Source organism: Terrapene carolina, unplaced genomic scaffold (genome assembly GCF_002925995.2).
Source record: "Terrapene carolina triunguis isolate 2854851 unplaced genomic scaffold, T_m_triunguis-2.0 Scaffold68, whole genome shotgun sequence".
NCBI lineage: Eukaryota > Metazoa > Chordata > Testudines > Emydidae > Terrapene > Terrapene triunguis.
The window spans coordinates 10568024-10584277 of NW_020664419.1; the positions used below are offsets into that span (position 1 = coordinate 10568024).

The 16254-nt window shown below is 40.9% G+C and overlaps 1 protein-coding gene across 3 annotated transcripts in view; it reads right to left on the reverse strand.

Moving 5' to 3' along the window:
* Positions 1–689: 689 nt before the first annotated feature.
* The window catches only part of BEND7 (BEN domain containing 7), a 56124-nt gene continuing 40559 nt past the window's right edge, over positions 690–16254 (reverse strand). For 2 of the 3 annotated variants that reach the window (XM_026648643.2, XM_026648645.1), the window contains 2 exons: positions 7617–7667; positions 690–2793 (listed from right to left, as the gene is read on the reverse strand). In XM_026648643.2, coding sequence (XP_026504428.1) covers positions 2732–2793; positions 7617–7667 — 113 coding nt within the window. In that variant the 3' untranslated portion in view covers positions 690–2731. The remainder of the gene's footprint in view (positions 2794–7616; positions 7668–16254) is intronic. The other variant, XM_026648644.2, reaches the window with a different exon arrangement.

Consider the following 16254-nt stretch of genomic DNA (forward strand, 5'->3'; position numbering starts at 1 on the left):
CATTGACTTAATACAGCTTTGAAATGTCTAAGCAGAAGAAAAATGCTGCTTTTAACCATCTTAATTTAAATGAAACAAGATAGAAACAGTTTCCTTACCTTGTCAAAAATGTGTTTTAAACTTTCCCTTTATTTTTTACACAGTACTGTTCTGTACAGTATTTGCTTTTTGGGGGGGGGGGGGGGGGGGGGGGGTTTTTGCTGCCTGATTGCATACTTTCAGTTCCAAATGAGGTGTGTGGTTGACCGGTCAGTTCATAACTCTGGTGTTCTACTGTAATAAGTTATGAAAACATATGTTGTAGCAGCTACTTTTGCATTATGAACACTGGTTTGTCTTTCCTATGTGTTGTTTCCATAGAAGCGGAGCTTAACCTTTTAAGTGAAGATTATAAAGACACCTAATTCAATTAAAATTAGACTTCAAGCATATCAGCACTTAATTCTTATGAGATTTCATATTGCTATTTTTCTGATTGGCAGGCAAAATAGTTCAAAATTCAGATAGTTGGGGAAATCTTATTGCTATGGGTTTTTTTATAAGCTTCCCTGCAAATGCCATTTTTTTTATACAAGGCTGTTAAAATGTTAATAAAAATCTTTGAATTACCAGGTACCCCCTTCTGAAATATGGGCATCTAGTACATAACACAGAAGACACATGTTCAATTAAAGTAATTTATTGTGGGTTTTTCTTTTCTGAACTAACAAAGAGGGTTTTCCCAGAGATTGGTAACACAACACAACGTTATACACCATTTCACAACTAGCCCCTTGTTGTTTTATTAAGAACATAGTAATTTAAAAATATCTAAATATTTACATATTAATAAAACATATATACATAAGATTGAGATGCTTTACCTAAACATGGAATGATTTTTCTAATAAACCCTATAAAAAGATGGCTGAAGAAAGTCTGAACAGAAGTCACAGTAAGTAAACACAAAATGCAATTTTTTAAAATTTACAAAATGTTGATTCCATCAGTTAAGGGTTGTGACATGAGCCTGGCAGATTTGCTGCACAGGCTGTAGATTGCCACAGCCCTGCTCAGAAATCCAGACCCTGGGGGAAGCAGTCACATCAGCCTTTGAAGGAAATGCTCTTTAAGGTCTGCAGTGCACATTCGATATAGTCCACAGTTTTAAAGAGAACATCACCACCTTTAATAGTACATGTTTTTTTAAAGAGGAGGGGAAAGCTCAAAAGCCTGATTTTCAATGGTGCTGAGAATCAGGAGCTCCTGTTGGCTTCAGTGTTATTTGCGGGCATTTCAGCAGTTGTGACAATCAGGCCGCCGGTCTTTATGCTAGTTAATGATCATGACAAATATTTGTAAAAAGCAGCAAAAAACTTTAAATATTTTGAAAACAGGCCCACTCTCTGTAATAGCACTTCTGTTAAAACACTCGATAAAAAAGACCAAATAGTTTCAAGGAGAAAGCATCGTGATGGGCTGAAAATATACAAAGGAAAACAAAACACGATGGCAAAGGCTACTGCACTCTGTAGCGTTCCAGGAAACACACACTATTAGTTAACTGGCTGGTGATCAATATATCTGTGGGATAAGATACTTTCTATATTTTTTCTCTCTATTTTTTTTAAAGTGAATTTAGTGCTGGTGAAGGTGCAGAGTTAAAGGTGCAGAGGGCAGCAGGAGATGTGGCATAAGAAGCAGCAGTGCAACTTTCCCCACCCTGCCACATCAGTAAGCCTCAGTCCTGACCTGAAGGGACCACTTACAGGGTGAGAGGGTAATTCAATCTCTTGGTCAATTCACTCATCCTAACTGCTGAGACTCTCAATAGAGTGCTAGTAATGACGGTGGTTTGTATAGGTGGACCTATGTCCATAGGTCCATATATGTCCACAAGGGCAGTGGTTTTCAAACCATGGTGTGTGGACCAGCAGAGGTCCATGAACCCTTTCCCTGATGGTCTACAAAATAAAATGTTTTGAGAACCAGGCAGTGGGGGATTCTGAGAGGCTGCGGAGGAGGTGGGGCAGGATGATTTTATGAAGTGAAAATGCTGGAGAACCACTGCACCAGAAACTGGCTGGGAACTCCAACTCATTTCACAAATACATTCTGTATACCATCCACTAGGAAACAGACATTATCAGCATGTACCCTGCTCTATGGCCAAATACAGTGTGTGCCATGTTATTTAGACAGTGTAGGACAGGCAGTTTGTACCATCTCTCTTCAAACATAGTCAAATAGTGAGCAAAAAGGAAAAGTGAGTCTTCCGAACAAAAGAGGACTAACCAATCCCCCTAACCAAACATTCTTATTAGCTTCCTGGGCCCATGAAAGGGGGAGATTCCATCACCACTCCCTGAACTGTTTATTTTACTTCTGTGTAATTGAAGATGAAATACAGTTAGCATGCATACAGTCACGTGGGAAAATACAATCAGGAAGAAAAACAAAGGCAAGGGAATTTATTCAGTTGCAGTGGATACCACACTAATTAGACAATGTACTGGATATTGAAAAAAAAATCATCTCTAATTATGATGGAAAATCTTGAAACAATTTCGTGGCTTTATTATCCCATGTTTCATTAAAAATAGGTGAAACAACTCAAACTTGAAGGGAAAACTGCACGGAACATCCCCCACCTTGAAGTATGCTGAAATGCTTACACAGATCTTGCAGGAATGTCATTCAAACTGAAGGATGTTTATATCTGCTAATGAAACACTGACGCAGAAAGTAAAATTTAAGCAGAAAAATCTGGTTTTGAGTCGACCAGCTTATCTGTTGTGATCTCAAGAATGCTACCTGAAGAAAGAGAGGATTTAAATAAATTAGAAAAAATAAATTATACCAGTTCAGTCATTTCCTAAAATTGTGTTCCAAATTAACCTACATGAGTTAAATATTTAGAGACTCAAATGTAATACTTGTGAGGTTGCTGAATTATCTGTGTATTCAGATGGCCATTGTTGGGTATCAGTTTAGTTGTCTAAAAAAAGATCCTATTATATACTGAATTTGTGAATAGAGGTTTTGATAGCAAAATGCAGAACACATGAAGTGAGGTGTAAAGTGTTAGAATATCGTACAAACCGCACTACAGTGCTTATATCTTTGAAGTTATATGGCTCTAAAGAGGTGAACAAAGCACCGCATGAATTTTAAGCCTACAGTATATACTTTGGGTTATTCTTTGGAAAACTTGAAAAATCATGATACTGTAAATGCATATGGCAGAATAAAAACCAGAGATAAGTTGCATGATTATATCACATCTTTTTTAAAACCACATTAAAATATATTTTTAAACAGAACAATGGAAGACGGACAGAAGAATTATAACTATAGAAGTAAGAACACAGAGCATATAGGAGACAGACATCAATCAGTGTAAGAGGCAAATACAACAAGATGAAAAGGGAGGACTTGTAGACTCATGCACTGAAAGGATAAAGATTTATATTACAATAAAGGATTTATATTTAAGGTTTTGAAGCGGTTTCTAAGGTATCATTTTCTTCCCATTGTATTCCAAGAGAAAAGGAGGCAGGCCATACAGGATTGGCTCATAGTTATTTTCTTATCATCTGTTTCTTTAGCAAGAGATCTTTTCACAAAGCTGTATCTCCCTGGGACCCAAAGACTGGCATTTGTACTCCTATTAGTGGTCTCAAATTCTTTCACAACTTGAAATTCACTCCAGTGCAGAGGGACTATGCAAACCCTTCAGCACTGCTTAAATCTCTCGCTCGGGGCTTAAAGAGGACCTTGTAGCATCCCTGGACATACACATCCTTAGTGTGTAATGTTTCGGCTAAAGATACATAACCACCAGTGCTGAGGTTGGATTAGATTTGTTCCCGTTTGATATTTTAGGAAAGTGAGTCAGCGTGGCGTTAATCCTCACTAATTCCAAATACGCAGTGTAAATCACAGACCAGGATCCGAACTCTTTTGTCATAGCCATTATTCCTTAAGTAGGAAAGTTAAAGATCCTAATGGGGTGCCATATATTCACTCTGCTAAATGTTTATCCACCATCTACCTTGGTCTCCACACCACCAATCAGGGTAACTGGCTGCCTGGTCTCCCTCAAGACAGGGCCCTACAGTTTGGATTTTGGCAGGTCCTAGGCAGTCTTTTGCCTACGCTGAAGTGAATATGGGATTGTAACTCTACCAATACTTTCTAAGGGACCCTAATCACAAAGTTTGAAACAAAACCCAAGTTTTTAATAAGTTAAAATTTAACAGCCATAATTCTTCCAGTTCACTTTAAAGGTCTCCCAATTCACTGAATCCTTTAAGCAGAAGGGAATAATTAGCATCAAAGATACTTTTTAACCACAACACCATTTGTGCTCCTAAACACACAAATATGGCTAGGCAAAAAATCCTTCCTTGGTTTTAGGATTTAAAAATAATGAAAAATAATGAAACCTTTGGATGTCATATGTTTTCCTGTGTTAAGATACTAAGTCCAGGATTTCCTTAACTGTAAGCACAAAGGCTGAGGAATCTAAACCCCTTTGTATACTGGGATTCCTCAGCCTGTATCCCCCATGTTCAGATTTTTTTAATTTTTTCCGCAGGGAAAAAGGAAGGGGTGAACGGGCACCTCTGAGTCATCCCTCTATGCAGTTTAAAAGATTTGTTCATGTTTATCCAAACTTTATTCAATTCACTTGCTCTGGACTCTCTTGCTTCCCAATTTTGTCCAGTTCTTGGATACCCAGGTAATAAGTGTTTTAAATATACACACCATAAATCGATTCAGCATCCCATTCTTGCTCCCAGTCCCACTTCCTGCAGTACTCCCTTCAAGTAATCCCATTCAAACTCTGTGTCAAAGGTTGTCTCTACATCATGGAAGACTAACATAATCCATTTGCCCTTGACCATTACTGATTTATTATTTATCTTATGGCACTGCCTGAGGGGCCCCTCGCCCCCAGAGATCAAAGCCCCATTGTGCAGGGCACTGAACACACACACAGTACGGGAGCGCCTCTTTCCCAGAGAGCTTGCAATTTAAACACACAAGCCAGCTGAATAGATCACATCTGAAACTCTCCTTAAATGATCCACCAGTGACATCCCTGCAAAAACCAGCTATTGTACAAGGGAATCTAATCTACAGGTGAGGATCGCTATAAAGGTTATATCTACCTCCTTTACCAGCCTCCTTGATGGAAGGCGTCTATTTTGGCTCCCTACGTCAGTAACCTTTATTATAATTACCATAATTATATTGACTGTATATCACTTAAAATGATTTAGTCCCAAGAATGGTAGAATATTAACTATTGATACATTCTATAAAGAGTCACTTGTACATATATAATAATGTGTGTAATTCAAACGCTTGGCTGAAAGCCTTTGGAGTTCACCTTTTTTCCACACGCACAATCGGAAAAAGAAAATGACTATTGCACTGTCAATTTAGGCATCCTCCCACAGATTCCAGGGAGATCTATATACTGCAAGACAAATATTAAGCCTTAGAATTGTGCACACATGCATATTCAAGGGTACATGGGCACACATTCAAAAATACACGCTGGAAATCTTGCAGAAAAGAGAACAGGATTCCCAGGATGGAAATCTTGTCCCTTTACTAATGTGGCTGTCTCAATGCATCACATTCATTTTCACCAATAATGTAAGATGTGAAATACTAAAGAAACTACATTAGGCTCCAATAAAATAATTCTGGTACTGAATAAAATTACTAGAGCAATGAAAAGATAACACTGCATAACAACGTAACATTTATCAGGGTTCTCCTTTACTAGAATTGCTTCCATCCCTGATAACAGAAACAAACAGGATGTCACTTGAAAGAGACCTTCAAAACCAGAGCTTCCTGCATCTGTTATCAAATTAGTACCATGAAATGCTCAATGGGTAGCTAAGAAAGCAGCACTGCAGCTCCTATCAGTTACCATGTGCTCCCAGCCCCTCATGAACAAGATTATAGCTGCTTCACTGGTCCTACTCCTGAGTAACTCCACATAGTCTGACAACAGGATTTCAACCACCAGTGCCTCACTGCTAGCAGCTCATGCTCCAACCCATAGCACCTCCGCACTGAGGATGTCTGAAGACCCATCACAAGCCTTATGTAAGAGTAATTGGGAAGATAGTCTGCTGGGACAAATGTTGCAATACTGCTCTCATGACCACCACAGAGCGTTTGTAGGGTACATTACAGCACTGTGGGGAGCTGCTGTCAAAGTACTACCCTGGATATAGCAAACTGCTAGCAGTAAACAGCCTACACTTATTCTTTGCAGATGTTGCGTGACTAATTTCCAAGGAATCTTTTTCATTAAGTATTAATTATATTGTACTGATCTGAGAGAGAAACTGTAAACCCAAGGTCCTGATCATTCAAGATTTTTACCACATTTTTCTCAGGTCTAGAGATATTAAACTGCAACTTGGTGACATTTTAAATGCAGGTAATTACCATCTATACAGTCAAGATTTTCAAAAGTGATTAGTTATTCTGGATGCCCAACTTGGAACACATGATTTTCAGAGGTTATGTGCTCGGCACTTTCTAACAATCAGGTCCTGGTAGGGTATCTCAAGTTCAGCACTCCAAAAAAAATCACTAAAAAAATCTTAGCCTACCTACTTAAATTCCAACTAGAAGTTTCAATTGCACATGGAAATCTTCATCAGTTCCTGCCCTAGACTGTTGCACAGTACTAAAGTTTGCTGTTAAACAACTGCCATGTTTGACTCGAGGGTGGGTGCATTTTAAGGGAATGGGGGGGGGAAGGGGGGAAGAGAGGGGTTAAAAGTGATCTTCCATATCAGATAAAGAGCTTTGCAATCCCTTTGTAAACCCAATATATTATTGCTAATAGTACACCAATGCAGAACTGAAACACATTATGATACAAATTACTGTGCCAGTCCTTGGAAGTGATGTGGTGTCAAGAATTTTCAAAGTACCCAGAAATATCATGAATGAGCACAAGTTGCCATCTGGAGTCATGAAGATCACTTACTGGTTTGTGTCATTTAGCCATTACTGTCAAACTGGAGGTTTTATGAATAGGAAATCAAGGGGAAAATAGTGAAATTCTGGTGCATGTTCTCTCTCTCTCTTTTTTTTTTTAAACACAAGGCATTCAAAACGTAGACATCTGGGCCTTGTGTGCAGATTACCCAAACTGTATATGCCAGGAATCGGCAACCTTTGGCACGCGGCCCACCAGGGAAAGCCCCTAGCGGGCCGGGCCGGGCTGGTTTGTTTACCTGCAGCGTCCGCAGGGTCGTTCGATCGCAGCACCCACTGGCCGCGGTTCGCCGTTCCAGGCCAACGGGGGCTGCGGGAAGCGGCGCGGGCCGAGGGATGTGCTGGCTGCTGCTTCCTGCAGCCCCCATTGGCCTGGGATGGCGGACTGCGGCCAGTGGGAGCTGCGATCAGCCGAACCTGCGGACGCAGCAGGTAAACAAACCGTCCCGGCCCGCCATGGGCTTTCCCTGGCAGGCTGCGTGCCAAAGGTTGCCGATCCCTGGTATATGACATACCTAGAATATTGAAATCTGCTTTATGCAAAACAAATAAATAAATAAAGAATTGGTACCTGATAAAAACTTAATGCATTTTACCTGTTTGCAGTAGAGAAATGTCCAGTTTCTCATCGCAGTCAGTCGTCTCTGCTGATTACAAATATAAACAAGAAATCTCATTACTTTTACTGAATACAGGAATAGGATTAAAAAGCTACATACTGTAGAGTGCTTTTGCCATTCTCTATCTACTCTTCTCAGCTGCAATTTGCTAGCATCCAGTTAAACAGTCACTGCTTGTGCGAAAATGTCATATAATAAAAATGCAAACTTAGGAAAGGTAGTCTGGGTATTAATCCGTGGTTATGCTGGGCATTGGATTGGAGTAATACACTACTCCCTTGAAGAACTCAAACTCCTGCTGATATAGGACGCTTACAATAATTTTGTAACTTTTACTTAACAGCTGCCATCCCAGATCAGACCAGTGGTAACACTGAGGCTGGTATTCAGTCTCCAATGGTGGCCAGTATCAGATGCTTCACAGGAAGGTGCAAGAATCCCAAAATGTGACCATTATGTAACAGCCTGCCCAAAAGGGATTTTTCCCCCCTAATCCTAATCAGTTTGGGCCAGATTTACAAAAGGATTTAGGCACCTAAAAATGCAGACTGGAACCTAGCTGGGTAGATTAGGCATCTAATTCACATTGAAAGTCAATGGGAGTTAGGTGTCAAATTCACTTGTGCACTTTTGTAAAACCCAGTAGGTCCTTATCAGCATCTTTAGGCACCTAAATCCCTTTGTAAATCTGGCCCTTAGTTGCTGGTTTATGTCCTGAAGAATGAGAATTTACAAGACTGATCAAAAGCCCACTGAAGCCAAAGAGAGTCTTCTCAGTGACTTCAGTGGGCTAAGGATCAGGCTGTATACCCCTATCTAATGTAACTTCAGATGTTCTCATTACACACACAAATTTCTACATCTTTTTTTGAACACTGCTAAGATTTTGATCTCTAGTGGCAAGAAGAGTAAACAGGAGTACCAATACACTATCTCTGTACTACTATTTCATGCATCACTCCTTATATATTTATATTTTTTTTCAAAGAGGATCATGGTCATAAACCAATGGGTACATTCCCACTGTAATGTGCCCCCGTCTTCGCAGATGTCAAAAACTGGCCAAAGTAATACAGATATATTGAACAACCAAAATCAGTGCACGTCCTTAACTGGGTTGTTTGTGCTGATTACCCTTAACAGTGTTGTCAAACAGCACCAAACTCATTGAAAACAAGGATTAGTTTATTTTTTAAATAGCGGAAGGTCTTAAAGCACTATGACCTGCTCAGAGCCAACATTAAACAGCCTTTTTCAGAGCCCTCATCCAGTGAGCTCCCTTGGCTCCCAACAGAAGATGTTTCAGATGATTATTGGGGAAGCAGGTCAAGCTAAGTTCAAGTTCACAAATAAGCAATAAACACCTTGACCCTACAAATGCTGAGGCAGATCACCCTTCCACATTCCATTCTAAACAGGAAAATGTGGTTTGCTTTCAAACACCACGCCCATCAGCCATGAGCCAAACTGTACTTGTCTCGACTTCAATGGGCCTACCTGCATGACAAGGCAAGCAAGATTGGAATTTTGAAACTCTCTTGTATTCTTTGTTTAGAAAGAGTTTGGTAACTGCGGTAAACACTCCTGTAGCCACGTCCTTCAGACCTTTTTCCAAAATCACTTTGCTGCTGCGGAATGTGCCTGTCTGGCAAATGTGCACCTGCTATTTTGCTGCTTGCACAGAAGCATGTACGTGCAGGAATGAAGAGGTTAATAGAGAGGTTGCCCTTATTAGTTCTGCTGTCGTTATTCTCCTGAATCTAGATAAAATACTGGCCAGGAAAGCATAATGTTACTCCTGTGATTCCCATCCAACATAATATCTGCCCTTGTGTCTGCTGCTAAACATAAATCAGCACTAGCCAGAATCTGCTATCTCACAAGACACATATGCCTTGTGTATTAATTACATCATGAAGAGAGGACCAGAGAAAGCAGAGGACTGAGAGGAGGGGCAAAGCCACAAACAGAGGGGAAAAGAATACCACAAGAGACATAGGAAGATGTGGTAATGATGGAGTGGAGGTCTCAACACATGGGTGAGACAGCACAGTCCAGCAAGGATTTAATATAAGTTTTTCTCCTCTCGCCCCCAGCATTTTCCATTGTAATCAGGCAGTGTTCAAAATAAACAACAGTACAATGATGCAACTACTATCATCATGTCAGGTGACTACTTCACACCAATCAGACCTGAAAAGACTGAGCACATTTCATAGTGCTGCTTCATTTTCCTTTATTATGTGTGGTATTTAAAGGCTTTTGAGTTACACACAGTAAAATCATATTGCATGAAGAACTCTTTCTCACTCTGTGCTTTAGGAGCATTTAGTCATACTGTACCAGCATTCCTGTCTATATGGAGGCTTTTAGCAACATACTGCCATTAAAGAATAATGGCTCATAACCTTTTCAAGACTTGAAAAGGGAGGGAGGACTTATCACAAGAGATGTGTGGCTCATGCCCCATTTTTTATTATTGGAGACAGAGTTGAATAGCCAGAAGGTTTGGATACTAGTTTTGGATGCAGAGATGATGACAACAGCAGGGCTGTTTCCTGCTGAGACTAGCCCATTCATGGCCCTCCTTAAATCACTGTGCCAACGGCTGTGTCTCTGGATGTGTTGTCGCTGGCTGGTCCACTGGCCACCTACCCATATTCCCATGGCAAGTCTACACAATGGGAGCTACTGCTGGTCAGGGCAGCTGTAAATCACAATGCAATTTGCATTGTAATTTATCCTGTTCTAAAAAGGGAAATGTATACATCTGATTTTTCCTCAACTTCATGTCCCTGGCCATACTCCCTCCCTCCCCAGCAGTTGCAGGGAGCTGAGCCTAGACGTTATGGAAGGGATAGAATTGGCAATATGATCCAGTGCCCCAGAATGCATACAAACATGTGGATTTTTTTTGGCCGTGCCAATTGCATGAAGTGGGACCAATAGTCAAAGGTGAAGAATATTATCATGCTATTTTATTTTAATTATAACATCTATTTGTAATGTTAACCTCACAGTCTTTTTTCCTCCCTTGTGACAGCCAACTTGTGAAATTTTGAAAAGACTGAACAAGGCCAATAAAAATTTAATGGCAAAGACAGCTTTATTCTCAGATCTAGCAAATTAAAAGAAAAAACCCAAGTCTCAGATCTAAGGCAATAATCTAATGGAACAGAGAAAAATCCAAAGCAAAAATAAGACTATTTCCAGTTATGAAAAAATGTTATTGCTGATGCTAACCTGAAATTAATTTCTATTTGTATTAGGATAACAACCTTTCAAACCCTACCCGGGGAAGTTTTTTCTAGAGAGTGAGCAGGGTTTTTTTAAAAGCAGTTTGTTGATTAGCCTTCCCAGTCAGAGACTATTCTGTACCTAATTCTAGGAAATGAGCCAAATATGATAAATAAGGTTGAAGCTGGACAACATCGAGGATCCTGTGATCAGAATATCATTTAATTTGAAAATACTCAAGAGGGTAAATACTAAAGAAAGCAGCACTGAAGGCAGATCCTCCCCATTCATTTGCTGGAGTTCTCAAGCTATTACTGCCACAGATGGCTAGGGGAATACACTGGCGTTTACACCATTAGTGTATCGAATTATCAAACCACAGGATTCAGCATGGAAGATTACTCATGAACATAATTTGTCATCATTTGGACATGCAAATAGCTACTTGGCCTAAATAGAAAACCCAGTCAGAGGGTGGACTGAATGCATCAGAGGATTGGTAATGGAATAGAGAGCCTTTCCCTTCCAAGCCAGCAGTTCAAATTCAGCCCAACTCAGTAGGGGCCAAACGGCTTTTGGTGGCATTTGTGAAAAACAACAGTGGTCTCAAGCCTGTCCACACATAGTTTGTGCACCAGCTTAGCTAGAAATTGAATTAGTGAAATTCGTGCAACCCACCAGTGTGGACACACTTATATCAGTTTAATAAAGTCTTAAACCAGTTTAGCTTAACTCAATTGCAAATAAGATCTTTAGGTACCTTGGAACTTAGGGTACGTCTCCATGGGGAGGTATTCCAGAATCAGAGCACCCATATATGGAGTTAATCAGGAACAGCTGTTCTTTAATTACACACACTACCTCAATTTGAATCAATTTTTCTATGTAGACAACCCCTCAGGCCTGATCTACACTGATCTTACTATTTCAGCAAAGGGTGTGATTTTGTATGGAAACAGTTACATGGGTGGGCACAGTTATACCAATAAAAAAGGTGCCTTACAGTTTGTTCCTATACATGTATACAGCTATAACTATAGGGTTGCACTAGTGTAACTAAATCTGTTTCTATAGTTAAAGTACTACAAAAACTGTGTAGACCAGAGCTTAAACTGAATTAAGAGTGTCTGCACTAGAAGTTGCATAAATCAACTTAAAATCAAGTGGGTGAGGTAATATCTTTTATTGGAACAATTTCTGTTGGTGAAAGAACACATGTTGCAAGAAACCAGGGTTTCCTGAACTCCCATTTCTGGCCTTCAAACAACACCCACAGCCTCACTAAACTTACCATCAGAAGTAAGCTACCCACAGCCATATCTCCACTGCTGTGATGATCAATACTTCCCACAACATGCCTTTCAAGATTCATGGACCGACACATGACTATCACAAAGTGGTGTACTTCAGCCAGTGCATCAAATGCACGAACAACAACTACGTGTGTGAATCTAGACAATCACTACACTCTTGAATGAGGTCACAGAGAAAAATGGTAAAAGACAAAAACACCCTATCCCTGCGGGGGTGAACACTTTGTACAAAATGATCGCTCTATATCTGACCTCTCAGTCCTCGTCCTCAAAGGAAAGCTGCACAACACCTTCAAAAGACAAGCCTGGGAGCTTAAATTCATAACTCTGCTAGACACCAAAAATCATGGACTCAACAGAGACACTGTCTCATGACAACAGTTTGTAACCCATTCTCTCTCCTTTGTCTTATGCTGCAAAGATCTTAATTGCCAACTTCATTTTGAACGGTTTCTTGCAACTTGTGTAAACTCCTTATGCTTAACAATCTGTTCCACCTTATATTTAACTGTGCCACTCTGATTACCTTTCCCAGTACTGAAGAATAGCTCTGTGGAGCTCGAAAGCTTGTCTCTTTCACCAACTGAAGTTGGTCCAATTACAGGTATTACCTCATTCACCTTGTCATTCTAATATCCTGGGGCCAACATGGCTACAACAACACCGTAAATTTAAAAATCACACATTTAAGTAAACTGGTGCAAGTGAGGCACACTGAAGTCAATGGGAACTAGTCACCTAAATACCTTTGTGGCTATGGGCCTGAGAATTCAGACCAGACTCCAGTTTGGGTTCTAATTTCAAAGCATCCCCACACAAGCCATTGCCTTTGGTACTAGGTTACCAGTCTATCTTCTCACTCCTGGAGAGTCTAGACTGCTAACCTTGGTCTCTCCAAGGTAGGTGGAGCGTGCGGGAAGCTTGCACGGCCAGCACCAGCCGCATATCTGTGCTCTCTAATAATGAATTTCAGTCTCTGGGTCTGACAAATAGACCAGCACCTTTCCCAGGCACTACATTCATTATGCAAAGTTTTAAAGTAAGAATAAAGAGAACTGGTTTGAAAACATGAAGTTGCATTTTGGAAGCTAGAAAGAAATTAGCCCCAAGGTGCTACAGCTCTGCTCTGAGAACTCTTTTGTTAGCGTGTTCTGCTAGGAAAATTATTACATAGTTCTGTGATGATGTCAAAACTGAGGATGAAGTAAATAATGAAGGAAAAAAAGCAACCACATACGGAAGATGAAATCCTGGCCTCACTGAAGTCAATGGGAGTTTTGCCATTAACTTGAAAGGGACCAGAATTTCACCTCCTGGCCTAGCTCTCCTCTCACTTACTCCACTTCTACTCCATTGGAGTCAGTGGAATTATTCCTGATTTACAAGTGTAAAGATCTATACACAGATTTTAGTTTTAGTACCAGTATGTGTCAATTAAGGGTGTAATTAAAAAAAAAAAAAAGTTTTACCAGCACAACTCCTAGTAAGGACGCAGTTATACCAGTATATATTATTCCCCTCTCCATATGGGAATAGCTAAACTTGTATAAAGCATTGTTATACCAATATAACTGCATCCACACTGGGGAGATAGTGCCACTTCAACTATACTGGTACAACTTGTGTATAGACAATGCCTAAGTGAGAGGACAACCAGATCCAGAGAGATTGGGATGTAGGTGAAGGGCCAGTAGAAAAAACATACATTAAAATATAAGAAACAATATAAAATAGAGTCTTTACAACAATTTAGCTTCTATATACTAATTGGAAAATGGGTCTATGGGTTAATGTATTTCTTTTCATTGTCCACCCATGCACTGGGTTGATCGGTTCCTGTCTCTGGGCAGGCATAGTTAGTACCCCACCTAGTTTAGTATACTGGGCTCAGTTTCACTCATCTTTTCATAGGAAGCCTCTTACTGCTAAGGCTGAGGTGCAGCATTCCCAGTTCGGCTCCCCAATACTGGGGAAAGAGCATAGGTGGGAGTGGGTCCTGGTAGCCCCTCTTTAAAAGAAAACCAGTAAAGTCATTGCTAACTCCCGCAGTAGAGCTGCAGCGCTAGCTACCATCCTGGAGAGGCACACCACAAAAAGCAAATAAGGGCTGGTCTACACTGGGGGGGGGGGATCGATCTAAGATACGCAACTTCAGCTACGCGAATAGCGTAGCTGAAGTCGAAGTATCTTAGATCGAATTACCTGGGGTCCACACGGCGTGGGATCGACAGCCACGGCTCCCCCATCGACTGTGCTACCGCCGCTCGCTCTGGTGGAGTTCCGGAGTCGACGGTGAGCGCGTTCGGGGATCGATATATCGCGTCTTAACGAGACGCGATATATCGATCCTGGATAAATCGATTGCTACCCGCCAATACGGCGGGTAGTGAAGACGTACCCTAAGAATGTTGGAAAAATATTCAAAACAAACTAAATCAAATTAGGTCAATGGAAAAAGCGACAAAGAGTCCTGTGGCACCTTATAGACTCACAGAAGTATTGGAGGATAAGCTTTCGTGGGTGAATACCCACTTCGAAGAGCTTATGCTCCAATATTCTGTGAGTCTATAAGGTGCCACAGGACTCTTTGTCGCTTTTTACAGATCCAGACTAACACGGCTACCCCTCTGATAGGTCAATGGAGTTCTCAACAAAAGTTCTTCTGCACCTCTGCAGATACCCCAAGGGCCCCCAGTCTCTCTCCCTGCCCGCCTCCTCCACTGCACATATGAATCTTCATGTCATTGAAGAACTGCACCATAGTGCCATTCTTCCAGTCAAGGATGACTAGGTAGCCTTCTGAAGCCTTCATCAATGGCAGAAAAAGATGCTGCTGTGCAACGACAAGCAATCCGATGATTCTCACTGGCAAGCTCACCTTATAACCTCATATTCAAGGGCAGAGTTGGCTTGATAGTCTAGGGGATTTGGTAAACTCACCTTTTTTTTGAAGAGGAGGATTATTGCTAGCAAACGATCTGCCCTTCTTTCCTCCTTTTTGTTTCTATATCTCCCCCTCCTTTCTTTTACACTCTTACACTTTTCTGTGTATTTCCCATTAGTGCGATAGAAGAATGCCTCAGCTTTTACATAGTTACCTCAGATACTTGCCTAATCAAATGCTACAGACAAAGCTCAGGACTGAAAATGTTGGCTCGTTGGTGCATGGATCCAGCAAACGGCAACAGTTCATTCATCTGCCATGGTCTATCTCATACTCTTTGGCCAGCTGAATATTCAGCCTTTGGAATTCACAATGGATTTTTTTTTTTTAAGGCTATACATAAACACACACAAGTTCAATAGGTCAGAATAACTCCAGTTGGCCCAGAAACCTAGAACTTTACATTGTCAGATTGGACACCTGGGTTCAGTGCTTCATCCAGCAATTTTTTCCAGCAGAAACAATGCACTTATTTGCAGTGAGGAGCAGTAAGAAAAAATAAAGGAAGCAAGCTAAGAAAAGTGGCTGTAAGGAAGAGTTATTGGTGTGATGCAAATGATGTGCCTCACACAATGGGGGTCAGGTGCTATTGGAGAGAGGGCTGTTGGAGAACTGGGAATACTTGCATATGGAGACTGAAGAAAATGCTGGGGAGAGAAGTAAGAGATAACCAACATAAGAAGAGAGTCCCCAGCAGGAAAGGGGGCACTGTACTTAGAAAGGAGACTGGTAAAAGTTTATAAAATAATTACACATACATCTCTATAATGGGGAGAAACTGTTTTCAGCTTTCTAGGAATTCTACCGTGGATTCTGAATCTATAAATTTTATTTCAACTGGAATTGACAGCACATGGGCAGTGCATTGCACCGACATGCCATTAATTATAAGATTAGAGCCTAAGTATGTCTTCACTGCAGAGTTAAGTCAGGTAATCAGCACCTGAGTTAGCCTAACCTGTGTGTGGGCAGCCACTCGGCAAAGCCAAAACTACTGTGTCCTCACTAGTGCTGCACTTACCCACGTGTGTCGCTAGGACTTCCGGGGACATATCCTATGCAGTGGCGGATTAGCCACTGTGCCAACGAGGCCCGTGCCCAGGAGCCCCGGCCAATTGGG